The 17,296-nt window shown below is 39.3% G+C and overlaps 1 protein-coding gene across 1 annotated transcript in view; it reads left to right on the forward strand.

Moving 5' to 3' along the window:
- The first annotated feature begins 5,382 nt into the window (after nucleotides 1-5,382).
- ATP10B (ATPase phospholipid transporting 10B (putative)) overlaps nucleotides 5,383-17,296 on the forward strand; it is a 67,461-nt gene continuing 55,547 nt past the window's right edge. The window contains exons 1-2 of the mRNA XM_029913753.1: nucleotides 5,383-5,669; nucleotides 6,670-6,864. Of these exons, the coding sequence (XP_029769613.1) occupies nucleotides 5,395-5,669; nucleotides 6,670-6,864 (470 nt within the window). The 5' untranslated portion in view covers nucleotides 5,383-5,394. The remainder of the gene's footprint in view (nucleotides 5,670-6,669; nucleotides 6,865-17,296) is intronic.

Raw genomic sequence — 17,296 nt, forward strand, 5'->3', positions numbered from 1 at the left:
AATCTGTTTAATGTGATTCTCTTTGAATAGTTTGTTGTGCATTGACATGCTTGAGGTAAACTTGAAGCCACTCTGAAATGCCTGGAAATAAATGCTAGCAAATTGCACCCCAAAGCTTATTGCCAATCTCTGAAGAAATAGCATGATGTTAGTTCTCCTTATATTGCAAACAAGTTCAGATTTTTCAAAACCTTTCCTCTTGATTGAGAATTTTATCACTTTTGTTTGTAGACTGGCTTCTTATTCCATTGTCTTGTCAGGTAAAGTATCTCTTATAAATTTTCTCATATGTAAATCTTTCCATAGCTGTCTAAAGGAGGTGAAACATCTTTCAGACATCAGTGAGCAGCTATTTTGTGTGTGTGTGTGTGTGCGTGTGTGTGTACACACATGCGCACACACACACAAAACAAGAGATTGTAACTGAAGCACATGAAATAACCATAATGTCTGGGCCTCCTAAACCAACATCATGTGCCTCTCATTCTGCAAAACTGTGTATTATGTGCATCCCTTTCCTTTTCCTTCCCAGAAATCCCATCAGCTTTGTCCTGAATCAGTTTGTACAACTGGGCTTCTAATTCTGATTATGCCATTCTGTGCTTTATTTCAATTCACTTTGATGTAATCAGATGCTACTTAAATTGCTTACATATTGCTTTCCTTCTCAGCTTCAATTCTTGACCTTCTGTATTTGAATAAATAACTATCTATACACACTCTGGCTATTCACACCCCTTTGCGGGGTCCTAAGAATTCCTAAGGAAGATCTGAAGAGTAATAAAAATGACGGGGGACTGGGAAGGTTGAGAGCTCAGTATGTGAAGTTTGGCTAGATAATTATGGTAATGATATAATTACAGTTTAATATTTGAAGGGTATCAACACAAAAGAGGAAGAGGAATTGGGCTAGCTTGTGAACCTCTTACTCGTATTTCTGAGCACTTAGTTCCAGTGGGACTATGCGTAGTAGTAACTGCTCATCAATATAAGTAAGAGCTTCACAGTCTGGTTCATTGTGAGGTACCTGGAGGTTCAACTAGGAACAATAAATTGAAATAAGGGAAAACTTCAGGTTCCTGATCATGAGATTTATTAGGGTGTAGACTAGAACTCCACAGGGAAAAGGTGGAAACCTCATCAACTGGGACTTCTAAAAAGACTGGATAAAATGTTTAAGACAAGTGTACTCTACAAGGACAATGTGCATTGGCAGAGATCATCGAACTTCTACTTCTTTCCAAATTTCTCCCTAATGCACTTTATTAGCCATTTTGTCCTCAGCAATCCAAGTCTGAGAGCTGAGAGGAGGCACTGCCAAAAGCCTTCCCTGTGAAGTTCATCTGCTCTACCTCTTGGTTAGCCAGAGGGCTACTCAAACAACATGATGGAGGCATTCCCTGCACCTATGCCTGAACATGTGCCTCTCCAGCACTTCTAGCTTCTGCCTGCTCAGAGATAGACTATGACTAGAAATCCAGGTTGTGTCCCATACCTGGCCATAAAGCACACTGCTAAGGCCTGCTGATTGCCTTTTAACAGCAATCAAATATTTTAAATTTCTGATAACTGTGGAGAGCATTGAGAGAACACAATTGTTTTCTCGTATTGGGATAGGAATCGACACATCCTGTAACCCTAACACTGGAGTAATGTAGCAGGCAAATCCCAAGTGACATCACAGCATCTGGAAAAATAATTCACCACTCTCTTTGGATCTTCCCTTCTTTTTCTTTAGGGGTGCCTCTGGTGGTACAAAAACATCATCTTCAAGGTGGGAGATGCTCGTTTGTTCTGGTAACCATATGCTGAAAAGATCTGCTCTTTACTTTCATCAGATATAGCCCCCCACCAATATATGCATAATATAGAGCTATAAATAATGTGTTCACTATATTTGTGGGTTTGCAGAGATGGCATTCTCTGCTTCTTTTTAGCTTTATACCTCACCCTTTTAAAGGAGAGAGAGAAATCCTGTGGGAACTGCTAGTATGCTTTTACTAAGAAGTAAATGTTTGAAATGGATTCCGTGCCCTTCAGAAAGTGACCCAGATGACACACCGAAATGCAATTAGTATACTTGGGAGATTCTGGATACCAGTTGGCTGATGTAAGGTGATACTGAATTTACAGAATAATGTCTCTGTGAGATCTTCCTTCCTTTCCCCTAGTCATCTCCTAACTGAGGTGCCAAGTCAGATTCATCTTTATTCTTAATGATCCCAAAATATATTGGTTGCTTTCTGCAGCTTTGTTTTTTCCAACAATTTCATTCCTGTGACAAGGAAATCATTAACTTCTGCTTTGATTATATATCCATCAATATAATTTTTTCATTGCATAGCCGTTGTCCTTTTGCATAGTTTGTATTATGACATTTTGACATCTCCTGTGACCTAGTTAATTGTATGTTGGCATCAGTCAACTTCCTTCTCCATAGATACAGCACTATTCATGGCCTCACTACAAAGGAAGCCATGATGAGAATGTTGCTTCCTAAACTGAATCAAGCTAAGTAGGGCGACTTCATTCTTTCATTAATTTGTTTTAATGAAATAGAATGATAATAAGAAAAGAAATCAGCCTGAATGTCAAGAAAAACTTCATAGTTGTGAGATCTGTAAGGCTGTGGAATAGTCTCCCAAAAGAAGTGGTGGATGACATTATTTTAGAAATTTAAAGCTAGACTGTCCAGACAACTGGCAAACAAACTTGCATTGGTGGGAGGAGAGGCTCTGATTTAATATATATTTTCTACTTTAAATACCTATGATTCTGTGAATGACGATTAGATTAGAAGATTAAGATTAGGGTTGGAAGAGACCTCAGGAGGTCATCTAGTCCAATCCCCTGCTCAAAGCAGGACCAACGCTGCTTCATTTTTATCTGTAAGTGTAGAGGACTTTCATTTTACCTACTTTTATTTTAACTAGTTGAAGAACTAGGAGTATTAATAATTTGGGGTTCTGATAGGTTAGTTTAAGTGTATATGTAATTTTTTTGGAGTCAGATAGAATATAAAAAAATCAGTGAACAACTAAGAGCCCGGTTCTTTCGTATTCCCTTATGTTGAGCAGTATCTCACTCCATGATCAGCCACATTGAAATAAATAGGTTTTCAGAGATTCGAGTTAGCCACTCCACATTCTGCAAAGGCACAAGACACCACTGGGCAATCTTAACTCTTCATTAACTACGTTTTTAAGTATTTAATAAATAGTAGCGCATAGGTATGACTTGCATTACGTTATTGTAACTGCATGCCTATGAGCACTATATCAGTGTAGCACATAGCATAAACTGTCACAGTGTGTTATTTTTCCTCCTTATGACTCAGTTATATACATCTTTGAAAATAATTTTTAAAATATAAATATTTTGTATATGGCTCTTCCTGATGAGAATGTGTGGCTGGTCACAATTTTTAAAAGGAAAGGGGATTTGGAAGGGGGCAACATAGGCAGTAGCTTTGTGAGTGTAGGGAAACTGAGAATTTGTCTATATTAAATGTGGATTGGTCAAATTTTAAATCGGTATAAAAAGTAATATACTTGAACTGGTGCAAAACATAATGTGGGTACTCTTAATCCTATTTAAACTAGATTGATATCAAATTTGCTTAAGCAGATTCTTTCCTGAATTAAACTAAATCAATATTAACATAATTTAAATAAGATTAAGATTGTCCATATTGTGTGTTCTGCTAGTTTAAGTAAATTGGTTTCAAATCACAACTAAGTTAAACCAGTACAGCTTTGAATATAGACAAGGCTTTATCCTTTTTCTTGTTTGTGCCATACCATTCGTTTTGTGTCTCCCTCCAGCCCCTACACTCATGCATTTTACTGTGGTTTGAATTGGGCATAATGGTATAGAGCCCAGTGCCGTACCTTTGAAGTCACCGAGAGTTGTGCTATTTGTCTGCAATCCCTCGAGGTCGAAGATGATCTCTTTCACAGGTTTTATTTTTCATGGGTCCTTTGGTGACTGAGGAGTCTAATTCTTCAGCCACAGGCTCGTTGGCAGACATTGCAGCTGGTGTTGGAAGGCAGGGTTGGGCTGTGATTGCTGCATGACAGTTGTCTTTCCTTTCTTTTCTGGCATTTTTCTGAGATCTGGGCAAAGCGATTTTCCTCAAAAGTGGAAGTTCCCTCTCTGACAAGTCTTCACCAGTTATCCCTATCCTGGGCTGCTGTCTCCCAGTGTGTGTGGAATTCGCCCATTGCCGCAGGACTTCTATGGATAGGGGTGAGGAAAAAGTTCTCCTATGAAAGAAGCCTGCACAAGAGTAGTTTAGTTTGGGGGAGCTGATGCTCACCAGCAGCCACACAAATCTTGGCGGAAGAGGCACCGGTGTCCAGTGGCAAGGAGGTCCAAGACAACTGGCGGTTTCTCTTCTGTTGCAGCCTTTGTCCGCCTTCACAGCCATTGAGAGGTGATCCAGCTTCATCCGCCTGTTCTGTCATTGAGGTCTTATACTGGATTGCGTTGTGCTGGGCTTCACTTTGTCACCTTCGACCTTACCGCCATGGGTGACCCTACCAGGAGTACAGGACTCCTGACGGCATCACTCTTAGGGTCTTAAGTATATGCAAGCTTCTCCACCACGTCAAGTTGGCAGCCCAAGGAGAAGGTTGTGCTATTAGCTTCAATGGGAACAGGATCAGGGTCTTACTGTATGATTGTGTTTCAAACTATTACATTATATAAGAGCACTAGTATTTACTAATCAAGTTGCTAGATCTATCCAACCAGTAAAATACCCATTGTTCCTTGTTGAGTTCTGCATTTGAATCCGATTTCTATGGAGATTGAAGAATGTTTTTCCTTTTGTGCATGTAAATGAGTTTAAAATAACCATGCAGTTCATTCTCATCATAGCCTTTGTGCGTGCTTTAAGATTCAGCACCTGAGCCAATTACCTTTGTAAAAGAACATGAACAGAAGAACCATCATGCACAAGTCTGAGGCAGTCAAAGAAAAACTACCAAACAGCTTTGGTTGTGGCAGTTTGATTAAAGAAAATGATATAGACTTGGATAAAGATAAAATGATATAGATAAAGAAATGATATAGACTTGGAAGTTCAATTGTGAACAATCAGCTTGAATCTGCCTTATTTGCATTAACTCACAGTTAGAACACACAGATCATAAAGCATTTTTCTCATAGAGTTAGAAATGGATTTTTTCCATATTAAATATTTTTGTTGTACCAGTTAACTTCTGTACAGAAAGCACTGAGCGTGAAGCTGAACAGGTAATATGCTGAATTGTATTGTTTGCTGCTTTAAAACCATCACTGGCAAGACACAAAATGAATTTGTTACCATAATGGAATTGGTTTTCAGTCCTTGTAATACATTTCTCTTTCAGCCTTACCTTGCTTCTGTGGATGGCTTTGTCAGTGGACTCAGCTTTGTATCGTTGTCAGCGGCTGGCTGCCGAAGGATCCACCTGGACTCAGTCGGAATCAACACCTCTGCTGTCTTCTGTCAAAAAGAGGCTGAGATACAACTTGAACAAATGGAGGATTGTGTTTCCCAGCAACAAGAGACTTCAAAAAGATTGGGAGAAGGTTTCTAGGTTTTATTCTGGAAATGGGATACAGACCACGAAATACACCTTGCTCTCCTTTTTGCCCCGAAACCTCTTTGAACAGTTTCACAGGTATACACTTGCCAAAACTAAGGAAATGATTTATCAGCTTTAAGATCTGTCCCATCATAAGTGATCTTTGATAGAAATGTATAAAGTTTCTATAGGTTTTTGAATAATCCTATAAGAGAATTAATATCCCTGATTTAGAATTATACAAAGGGCTCAAAACAACATGCTGAAAGCAAATTATTCTCTTAGCTTCTATTCTCTTAGGATTTTAGAGTAATTTTATACAATTATGTTAATTTTTACATAAGCGCGTTGATGTCATCAATATTAAGTTATATAGAACTTGTCCATAAAGGGTGGTCAGAGCTGAGTTGTTTGTGTGGCTCAGTCTTTCCGATTAACTACTGGTTGTAGGACTAGTGACCTTGGCATGAAGAATCCTGCCAAGAGCAGCCAGTGGGAAATGCCATTCTGATCAAGATAGATTAAATTTGCCCATCCATCTTTCACTTTGAAATAAACATTCTGTAATATGGTGCCAGGTTCTGTCATCCCATGGTTTGGCCTATCTTTTTCTTTACCTTATGTCTGTAAATTCATAGAGGGCCTCGTCCGCTTCTTGTAAAAACAATCCCATAAATTTCTGAATATGAGTTTTAAATACTTTGTTGCTTTTTAAAGTTGGCAATCCTTGAATCAAAAATGAATGCAAATATGGAAACCTGGATGTGAGGGAAGTCATGAAGTAAACAGTTTTTAGGTTTCTGGATTTAAACAGTGGTATAATACTTAAATTAAATTAAATTCTTTTTAATGTTATGAAAATGTATCTCCTATAGAATCCTCATAAGGAATGGAGACATCACAATGTAGTCAGGAAATATTCTGCCCTTTACTGGGGAAGGAAGGGAGAAGGAGGGGAAGGAGACGTGTGTGTGTGTGTGTGTGTGTGTGTGAGAGAGAGAGAGAGAGAGAGCTGTTTTGACCTATAAACAGTGTTGTGAATCAGGAAAGGACACATTTAATTTCTGGCTATTGTCATTTGTTTTTGACTTCTCAGGTTGGCTAATCTCTATTTCTTCTTCCTGGTCATCCTAAACTGGTTCCCACAAGTGGAAGTTTTCCATAGGGAGATCACGATGCTACCTTTGGGTGTGGTGCTGCTAGTAATCATGGTTAAGGATGGCACTGAAGACTTCAGGAGATACAGATTTGATAAGGCGATAAACTCCTCTAAAACCAAAGCATATGATGAGTAAGTGGAATGGAACAATGACTGTTTGTTTTTACATTACATTATTTGGTGCAGTTTAAGCACATTATTTTGCAATATTTTCCCCATTTGATCACAATAAGTGAAATTAATAAATTTGGAAAGGTTTTTATATAGGGACTGGTTCCTAATGATATTATTGGTAAAAAGCTAAGGAAATAATTTTAGCCCAGACTGATGTCAATAACCTTTATTCCACCATGCAGGGTGTTTGCATTGCTATAGCATTTTTCTCTTAAAGTTTTCCAACCACTTTACCAATGCCAGATAATTAAGCCTCAACACCCCTTCTCAGTAGGTAAAGGATCTTAGGGATGGTGAGGATCCTTCACCCACCATTGAAATGCAGCCAACTCTGGAATAGAACATTGCAGCTGCTTAACAGCATAGCATAACACTGCTCATTGGCAACAGGAAGGGAAGAATATTGTATCCAACTGAAACCAGAGCGGGAAATTTCATCGGTAAATTAGAATGTGACCAGGACATAAGTGTTAACACTTTATCTCTGCCATCAGATCTCCAATAACCAAAGGTGGCCAGTCCCTACAAGTTTCATGTGAATGACTGCACCTCCAGAAATATAATATCCTTTACATTTGTGCTGGGGCATTTGCCAGTACTGATTCAGAGGGAAGAGAATGGCTTCTACTATCTTCTTAATTACCAGCAACACTTCTTACAGCATCAGAGGTCTCTTGTCCAAGTGCTGCCCTGACTAGATCCTTCTTAGCTTGCCACAACTGATGGGACTACATGATAAGGTGGTAAACTTGCATTAAAAGAGGATGATTGCATTGCGGGGTCCTTTGGTCAAGAGGTTTTCTTTTTCTCTTAAACTTGGTTCTGTAGAGACAAAAGCAAATGGCAGATAGGGATAGTTTTAGGAGATGAAGTCCTGGCACTATTGAAGTCAATAGCAGCCTTCCATTGACTTCAGTGAAATCAGGGCTTCCCCTTTGAACTAACTTACTGGCAATAATTTTAGCTTCTAACAACTTTAAAAAGAGTGTTTCAGAAAAGCCTCAAGAAGAGGACTGGGCATATGTCTTCAAATTTATCCACCCACTGTAATAATATTCAGAAAGAAGATTGCCTGGCACAAGCTTCAGGAAGTATAGTAACACAAATAATAGCACATTTCTGAAGTGCTTTTGTCATCAGTGACTTGCAACGGGGCAGACTTTAGGACCCAGAGTCAGCCTGACTGACAGTGGCAGAACTGGTTTCGAGGAGGATACTACCTATTCCTGTGACGTCTGTATTCCAACAGGTGTAGCTTTCCATCAAGTGAAAGACAGCAGTTGTTTCAGGGAAACTCAAATCCTCATTCCACTGCTTTGCATTCTTCTGGATTATTTAAACCACTGTGCCTTATTTTTATTATTATTTGAAACGACATTTTTAAGGGGAAGTAAGATGTCAAGGAAATATGCTCTAGGCTGCTGTTCTATGAAGATCATAAGGGAAAAACTTTTTTTCAAGAAAGCTTGCTGCCATCATGTTGCTTCAGATTCTGAGACACAAAATGAGGAGTCAGAGAAGAGAGGAAAAGGAAAGAAAAGAAAGAAGAAAAATGAAAATAAATGGGTGGTCGTATCCAACTTACCCTTTGAAAGCTGCAAGTGGAAAGAGAACCCAAACAGACATTATGACTGTAATAAAATCAAGACCACCAAATACACTTTCCTATCCTTCATCCCAAAGAATATCTTTGAGCAGTTTCACCGCTTTGCCAATTTATATTTTGTGGTCATTGCAGCATTGAACTTTGTGCCAGTGGTAAATGCTTTTCAACCAGCAGTTTCTGTGATCCCAATTTGTGTTATTATGGCTATTACAGCAGTTAAAGATGCCTGGGAGGACTTTCGGAGATACCAGTTGGACAAAGAGATCAATAATATGGTCTGCCTCATTTACAGCAGGTAAATAAATCATACAGTTTTTCTACATAAACCAAAAATTGCTTCAATTTTTTTTCAGAAGCATCTTAAAAAATGAAGGATTCTCTGGGGGGAAAAATAACTACTGGGGAACAAACTCTTCCACAGAGGAAACTAATGAATTTGTGTGTTTGATAGCTAAAATTAAAGGGGTATCACAAAACAAACTTTACAAATAATGCCTTGTAAGGGGCAAATTAGGATGATCATCCTACTAGATTAACTAAGAAAACACTAATTTCAGAAGTTTATAAAAATGTGTGACCTTATCTAAAAAGTTTCTCTCTCCCACCACCAAAATTGTCCATGATCCCAGTTTCCTGGATTGCCTGCAGAACTGCTGCTTTCTGTTTTCCTTCAAACTGTAGCATTGATAGTATTTTCACTCTTAAGAAAATGACACATTGTAACAGAGGTAATGAAAAAATATTGACAACTTTATAGGAAAGACGATAAAAAGGTGTTTTTTTATTGTTTAATTTTACATTTGCTCAGACAAAGAAGACGGAGAGAGAGAAATAAATACGCTAGACATTAGCTGAGTGAGTCTGTGCTGGAAATTTTAATTATCTCCCTTTTTCACAAAAGAGGCATGATAAATTGCTTCTGAAAACCATTTACCAGAGATGGCTAATTCTAAGTGCTAAATGGGGAATGCACAGAAGTTGTTTTCTGCTCTTCACCCTTCCTCTTGTGCCATTTTTTATTGCTCTATGTTCTTTTTGAACCTAGCAACCTTAGTACAGCAATGAACTGTCTTTGGTTTTCCCAAAGATCCAGTATATGTTTTTAACTTTTTTGTGTATGAAAAACATCTACCAACTTACAGATAGACCTGTGAATGCTTTGCGGAAGTGAACATCATGTCTCTGGCTCACTTTTTCTCCAGCCATGGGATACGTAGTCAGTCAAACATTAAAAATAGTCATTCGGCTATCCCAATATGTTGTGGTGTTTTGGTTTGCAGGGATATCAGAAGGCTCTGAAAAGAGCCCTTTCCAGTTGTCTTTCACCAGATATTTGTGGCCTTAAAGGAGGTTTAAAGCCAGAGGACATGGGGTGTCTTCAGGACAATAGAGATTCCCTACTCCTGGAAAAAAGGGTAGATAATACAACTGCCGTCAGACTTGTTATGTGCTGTAACTAATATAAATAATTTGAATTCTATGGGAAGCTGACATTTCTTGTTCTTCTTGTTAGCTGCACTTTCACGGAGGAGCTTGGTGTCTCCTAGTTTTCTTTTCTTCCCTATGAATCATCTGGCATATGTTATTTTGTACCTGAAACTCTTCTTCTAGACACTGGAAGCCTTGTAAAACTGAATTATAATCTTGTTGCAATAGAGCATTCTCTTTTAATACAGTAACCGATCTCCCATCTAAAGGTGAACGGTTAATCAGATTTACAATATTACCTTAGGAGAAATTGAATTGGAGACTGTGTTATCGCTGTTGTTTCAGACTTCAATATAATGAATTCTGGTTTCCAGTTTTAATGGAAATATGAGGACAGAATTCTATTTTTTTAATCTCTGATAGAAAGATGCTTTTCCAAAAACTTGCTAGGAGATTGGTGGGGGAATCTCCCATCTTGCCTTTACCCAGATCGGGGGGGGAGGGGGCTAGTGAATTTAAATAGGGTATCTTGTAACACAGCCCTTTTCATTTTGCCTTTTTTAACTGAGATAAACTGACATGTAAAGTCATTACTGGTAAGAGATAACCTTTCTTAGTAGCATATTTAAATAAGACTCAGCTACAAACTGGAGAGAGGGCAGTAGTCACTGAAGAGTGTTTTAGGCTCTATTGGCTGGTTTATGGGCTTAGTAATTGGTTATGGAGGCTTGCACCTATAGGCTGCAGGTTCACAGAATCATAGTAATGGTGGTTTATAAACTGTAGCATCTTAATTTGCCAGATAAATTAAAAAGTTAATACTCTAATTGCAGATTGATCAGACCTATCTGTAGTCACCTCCATTCCCCGTGCCAGTACAGGATTGTCCCTACATATACATTTTCTGCCTAGTTCTAAATTTCATTATCAGGAAATCATCTATGATACTCAGCTTATATTTTCTCTTTCTTAATTGCATTCAGTTTCTTCTAGCTATACTCCTTTGTATAAGCCTGATTAATTCTTCTTTATCCTTAGTATTTAATTATATCCTTTAAATATTCGTGATCAAAGTCCCTTCCCCACACTCCCAGCTATCTCCTGGCACAGATATGCTGCATTCATTCGTTTCATCTTTTTTCATAGGTCAGTTCCTCCAGCCCCCTCATTGTTTTAGTTGCTTTTCTCTGAACTCCCTCCAATTTGTCATCATCTTTCTGAGAATAGGGGCCTAGAACTGAATGTGGCATTCCAAACTAATAATGGTATGGTTCAATCCTGTTCCAACCCCCACACAGAAGAGGCAGGAGGAGATGAGCCATTAATTTCAAATACCCAAAGTTCTAGGCAAAAGGTAGTGGTATCCTTTCACCCAGTAAGCGCAATGGTCTATAATAATCCAGGAAAGCATAGTTATACACTCTGCATAGAGTACATGTGAGAGCTTGCCTTATACACACAAAGAGACTGAAACTGGAGCGCTTTTGTGTCACTTTCAATCCCTAGGGATTTCTGGCTAGGTTCCACAAGCATCTGCCAGCTGTTTCTCTGCTGATTCACTGAAGGTCTGCATTATGATAAACACAGGGTAGCTGTCTATGTGACTGTCAAATTTACTTAGCATCAGCTTTAAAAGCAAGTTTCAAAATTTCTACATCTGCAATAAACATTGGACATACAACCATGATAGCAAACCTTGAAGTGCTGTAGAGCTCATTTCTTCATCAAGTCAAGTAACAGGACACTGCAGGCTACTGGAGAACTTTGCTGTAATGTGAATTTTGGTATATTTGCTGCTTTGAAGGAAAATCAGTATTTCATTTGCTTTAAACGTTACATTGTAGGGAACAGATCCTGGAGTCCTGATGTGATTTTTACTCAGTCCTTACTCAGGAAAAAATTATCACTGACTTTTCAACTGGCTTTCTACAACCCAGTGAGGCCTTCTGCTTGTGGCATATACACAGATTGCCCTCATGCAGGATCTCCTACCCTCTCATCCCAGTCAACACATGTGTATGCCACACTGAGGATGGGTTTTGCCTAATATCATTAGGCATGAGCACATGAAATGTCATTTAAGCATGAATCATCTTAAAATTTGAAGTTTATTAAATAAAAGCATATACATCAATTTAAAATTTTACATTCACTGCAAAAAGGTAATTTGGACATCATATTTTAGTGCTCATCTCACAAAGATTCCCCATTGTGGGGAGGGATAGCTCAGTAGTTTGAGCATTGGCCTGCTAAACCCAGGGTTGTGAGTTCAATCCTTGAGGGGGCCACTTAGGGATCTGGGGCAAAATCAGTACTTGGTCCTGCTAGTGAAGGCAGGGGGCTGGACTCGATGACCTTGAAGGTCCCTTCCAGTTCTAGGAGATAGGAAAAATTGCAACTTAGTGTCATCAAATATTGGTGCAATGTCAGAACATCACTCCATGATCATCTCATGAATCTGTAATTCCATTTGATATAATATCTACCCTCTCTTCCCTCCTTGTATCTTTTTTTCCTGGATACCGAGAGCATCAGGGAGGGCTAAGAACTAACCACTTTGCCCGATGTGCCAGTGTGGTAAGCACTCCTGTGATTGGTGCTCCGCTCATATGCCTGAGAAGCACAAAAGAAATCCATAATTCTACAAGAGCTGCATACTGCTCTAAAATCTCAGGTTGAGTATTACTGATCTAGCAGCTTTCATACTGAAAGGGCATACCGAAAACAAAGAGATACTAGTTAGCTAATATAGGTCCATTGTACTATTCTTTAAAAACTGTCTAGGTGAAACTTAGATTCTCTGGAATTTTCAGACCTGTATGGTCTGGATAGGTGCATACAACGTGCCCCTATTATGCAAGCTAGATGTACTTTTTGGGCTTCTAGCAAGTTGTGAATGTGGCTCTAGAATCGTAATAAATGAGGTCTGTGTTGCATGCTGCCAAGCAACTTATTGTGGTATCAAAGTTGTGAAGGAAAAATTTAAAAATTGAATTCATACCGTGGAGAATCTAACTATCTGGTAAAAGAATATCTAACCTGCTCAGCTGACTAAATTTAAAAGAACATCAGATTCTCAACATTTACTTTGGTTAGGCCCAAGCTACAGCACTGCAAATCAAGGAGCAGTGAATTAGCAATTCTCGTTGCCAGTCAATGCACATCACTGTAGTCATGATTCTTGGCTTCTTTCAATTAACACCTGCCATAACATTGCTAATGCCATCACCTGTTTGTGCACTGCTTTAATAACAACATCTTCAAGGTCTATTGCATTATTGTGCCAAGACCTCTCAAGCTTGCTACAAAAAAAAAAAAAAAAATGTGTGCAGTAGTTTAACAGACTGCAACACCAAACTAATGACTAAAGGCAAAGGGCAAATGGGAGCCTATGTTTCTGGTTTAATGAACAGCAGAATCCCTGACATCGAGCGCCACGGAGAAGGTGCTAAGTGGCTGAAACAATGGTGAACAGCTTATTGAGATGCTGTGAGGAGACAAGCAGCAGGCCACAGTCCGGTGCCCTCAGAATTGTGCTTGGGGGTGTCAGGAGGTGACAGAGGTGGTTTGGACTGAGCTTCCCAAAGGCTTTACAGGTCAATATAAGCAACTGGAAGCTAATGCAGAATCTGATTAGCAATCATTAAGTAGCTGAGCTTTAAGTGGTGTTGTGCTCACTCCATCTGCTGTCAGACAGTATCCTAGCAGCAGTATTCTGCTCTCGATGCTAATACAAAAAAACCTGGCACCGGAAACATTGAGGTGTGAAATCAAAATGTCAAATGAACGCACCATTTAGAAAATGAACCTCAAAATTACTGGACAGTGGAGTTTGAACAACAGTCAAAAATGTTTTTTGTAAAATAAATAAATACATTTTCAATTGATCTGGCTCATTGTTTTCCAAATGGATTCTGACCAAATCAGATAAATCAAAAAATACATTTATATGATGATAAAGTATTCCTGACTAGTACCTGTTTTAAGTCAGTACAGACTTGGTATTGTTAGTCCATAAGTTAAGAATATAGGCATCTTTTAGCATTGAGAGAATAGTGCCCATGGTAGGATGCAATAGATTATTTTATCAAGTAGAAATGTAGGGTCCTTTTGTGGCATTAAGGATCATTCAATCCCCAGAAAGTAGGATTATTTTAACTGCATACTTTGTTACCTTCTAGAAAATTGCATGTCATTGCAATATCAAGGATGTTCATTGTTACCTTGCTATCTTATCATTCAAGGCCAATCCTAAGAGTTCCAATTACAAGGAACATACATATCTCTTTGCAAATTAGGTCTTGTCTGACTGCACAATCTGCAAATGATGTACAGAACTTTCACCTCTAGGTCACAGGTTTGAATCCAGTCTAAAATGTAGTGAATGAAAGATTGGTACAGAATTGACCTCTGGGAAACAAGTAGGTCTCTTCATTCCAAACAGATATGTGTCGGCCTCAGAAAAATCACTTACATGCAACATGCTGAACTGTTCTTTTGTTGAATTTTTTTTCTAGCCTCTCTGGTTGCAAAGATAACCAACGAAGAATAAATAACTGCAGTAATTCTGTTTACTGAATATATAGCATTGACGAATGTAGACTTGATTAAAATTTCAATCAAAAGCTATAGATGATGCTTCTTGATTTAGTTTTAAAATGTGGAATGTTATCAAATGTATGTGTGATAAATGGAAATGTCTGCTTTGGTCCAAATGTGGCACTGTAAATGTTTAAAAACGTGTACTGTGGAGCATTTTGCTGGAGGACTGGGGGAAAGGTTTTTTTAAAACATTGCAAAAGATTCTGGGGTGGAGGAATGAAGGATTCAAGGGTGACGCGGTCACAGGAGGAAAAAAAGCAGCTGACTTTGGGAAGCAAAATACACATGGTTTGGAAATTGCGAATGGTGAATAGTTGAGGACTCTTCCTTTCAAGGAATTGACTAGATGACTATTTCAGAAGGAGTCACAGATAAATCCTCTTGTTTTTGCCCGTGGCTGGCTGGCTGGCTGGCTGGCCCTTTAAGGCAAGCCAGGCTCAGCCTTGCCTGTGACCAGACAGCTATCCCCCAGCTGAATGCGATGGAGTCTTAATTATGACTGTCTTCAGTTGCAGGGGATCAGGGAGAAGAGTACTTAAACACAGCTGTGAACTCCTGCTAAGGAAGAGACCCAGGAGAGTGGAGCAAGAGAAGTTACCTTGTCAGGGAATGACCTGGGAAAGTCAGGTTGGAGGAGACCCACAGAACGTGGGTCAGGTTCCGTGGGAAAGGACTCTGTAATAGGGCCTGTAAGGAACAGGGAGATCTCTAATGGAATTGGCCAGAGTCCCCAGGGAATGGAGGCAGTGGAGGAAACTTCTGATTGGAAGAAGCACAGAGAAAAAGCTCTGCAGGGTTCAGGAATAGGGGCAAAAGCAGAGAACTTCTGAGTAGCCCAAGAGAAGCATGAGAATTACTAGTGTGGTTGTTTGTCAACTTAAAGTTGGACCTTTGTTACCCTGAAAGGGGACTGAATGTAAATTTGACCTGGCCAGCGGGCGGAGGTGATCAAGAGGGGGCACTAGAGGCGATGACCCTTACAATGCCCCATTGAGGCACACAGAGGCACCCTCGAGGTAAAGTCTTGCTATTACAGTGCTCCAGAGTGGCTAGCTTTGATTTGTCTCCACTTGGACAGATTAATGTTATTTTTTCTTAATACCCATTTGCGCCCCTTCACCTTCCTCCCTATCCCAGTCTTGGTTTGGAAATCCCAGTCTTGTTTGAGTCCAAGAAATAAACTGTGAGAACATTGTTGACACAATGCAAATCATTTATTCATGTCCCCATGTCCAACAATTTGCAGCCACTCCATTTTTTATGAGTCTTTCTTCTCAGATACAGATTCAGAAAGGACCTTTGATCCATGCCAATGGATGCGTCAGTGGGAAAGAGATCAGAGCAGCAGACAGTAACAGTGGCCCAGGGCACAACTGATTGCTGTTGGCTGACTGTTGGGTGGGCCTTGGGACAACTTGGGAGGAAGAGAAAATGATTATCCTAAGCATGAGATATGCCGGCCCATCAGCTGGAGGTGGGAGCAAGAATGACTCTATTGAAAACCCCTAATTTTGAAAGATCCAGGCCCTGTTTTTTATTTATTCAACTTTTTTTTGCCTACAGACTCCTGTTCTTCCTGTACCCCACCCCCTCAACTCTCTCTCTGAGCAGAGACTCTACACTAACATCTCTCATCTTTTATTTATTTAATTGGGTGCTGCTTTTCCTGATTCCAATGTCCTGACACTGCTTACTGGAAGCAGTAGTTCAGGTTTCAAGTTCCCCACCTATCAGAAATCACCTCATGTTTTTTTTTTAAATTGCATAATTGTTCGCTTTTTATTTGTTCATTGCCAGAACTGCCTAGATTTGCAAAGTCACTTTGTTGATTTAGCAATGGGAGCTTGGGATTGGGCTATGCACTTAAATCCATGAATAGCAAATGGACATTGCTCCCTGTCTACGTGAATCGCTAAGAGGAAACTGCTTCATTTGAAAGGTCTTATGTGGTTTCAAAGCTGATAGCTGGGGGGGGGGCAGGAGGGGTTGCATGTAAAGAGCTCCTTCCTGCCTTGTATCCATAGAGAAGGCACTACAACGTATTCAAACATACCTGATGCTTTGTACTGAAGAAACTTGTTAATTTTACTGCAACAACTGTATAACAGGTAGTGCTGTAAAAAAAATTTGGGAAACGTAGTCTTTTTATACAAAGCAAATATATTCATTTGACAGCTCTAATTCTCTATGAAGGGAGGAAGAGTCTAGTGGTGAGAAAACAGACCTGGAAGCTGGGAACTCCTGAATTTTAATCCCAGCTCTGAAAATGACTCTCCTTGGGACCTTGAGCAGATCATTTGGCATTCCTGCCTCAGTTTCCCCTCTGTAAAATGAGTTAAATAGTAGTAAAATTAAAGTTTCTGAAGCTCCTTGAAGATGAAAGGCATTATGCATCATAAATGCTTTAATCAGGCTATAATCCCCAGCTCTTTCTGACAGTTTACTCTCTCAACAATTTTATTATTCAGACAACTTTCCTGTAATTTTGTGTATGTTTCACTGAAATTCAAGTTCATTCTTTCAATAGGCTATTTTTGTTTAGATGGACTCTTTGGTCCCTTCTAGATGTCCGGTAATTGGGCTGGGCTTTTCCAAAGATCTTTGTGAGCAAGATGAATGGAAAGAAAGAGTTTGGTAGATATTGGAATTAAACAAGAGGTGGGGAGAGAGAACGACAGGACTGCATTGCAGCAGTCTCTAGCACTGTGCCCAAGTATGTCTCGTAAAGGTTATGACACGTCATCTGCTTACTAT

The sequence above is a fragment of the Terrapene carolina genome, unplaced genomic scaffold (assembly GCF_002925995.2).
Source record: "Terrapene carolina triunguis isolate 2854851 unplaced genomic scaffold, T_m_triunguis-2.0 Scaffold838, whole genome shotgun sequence".
Classification (NCBI taxonomy): Eukaryota; Metazoa; Chordata; order Testudines; family Emydidae; genus Terrapene; species Terrapene triunguis.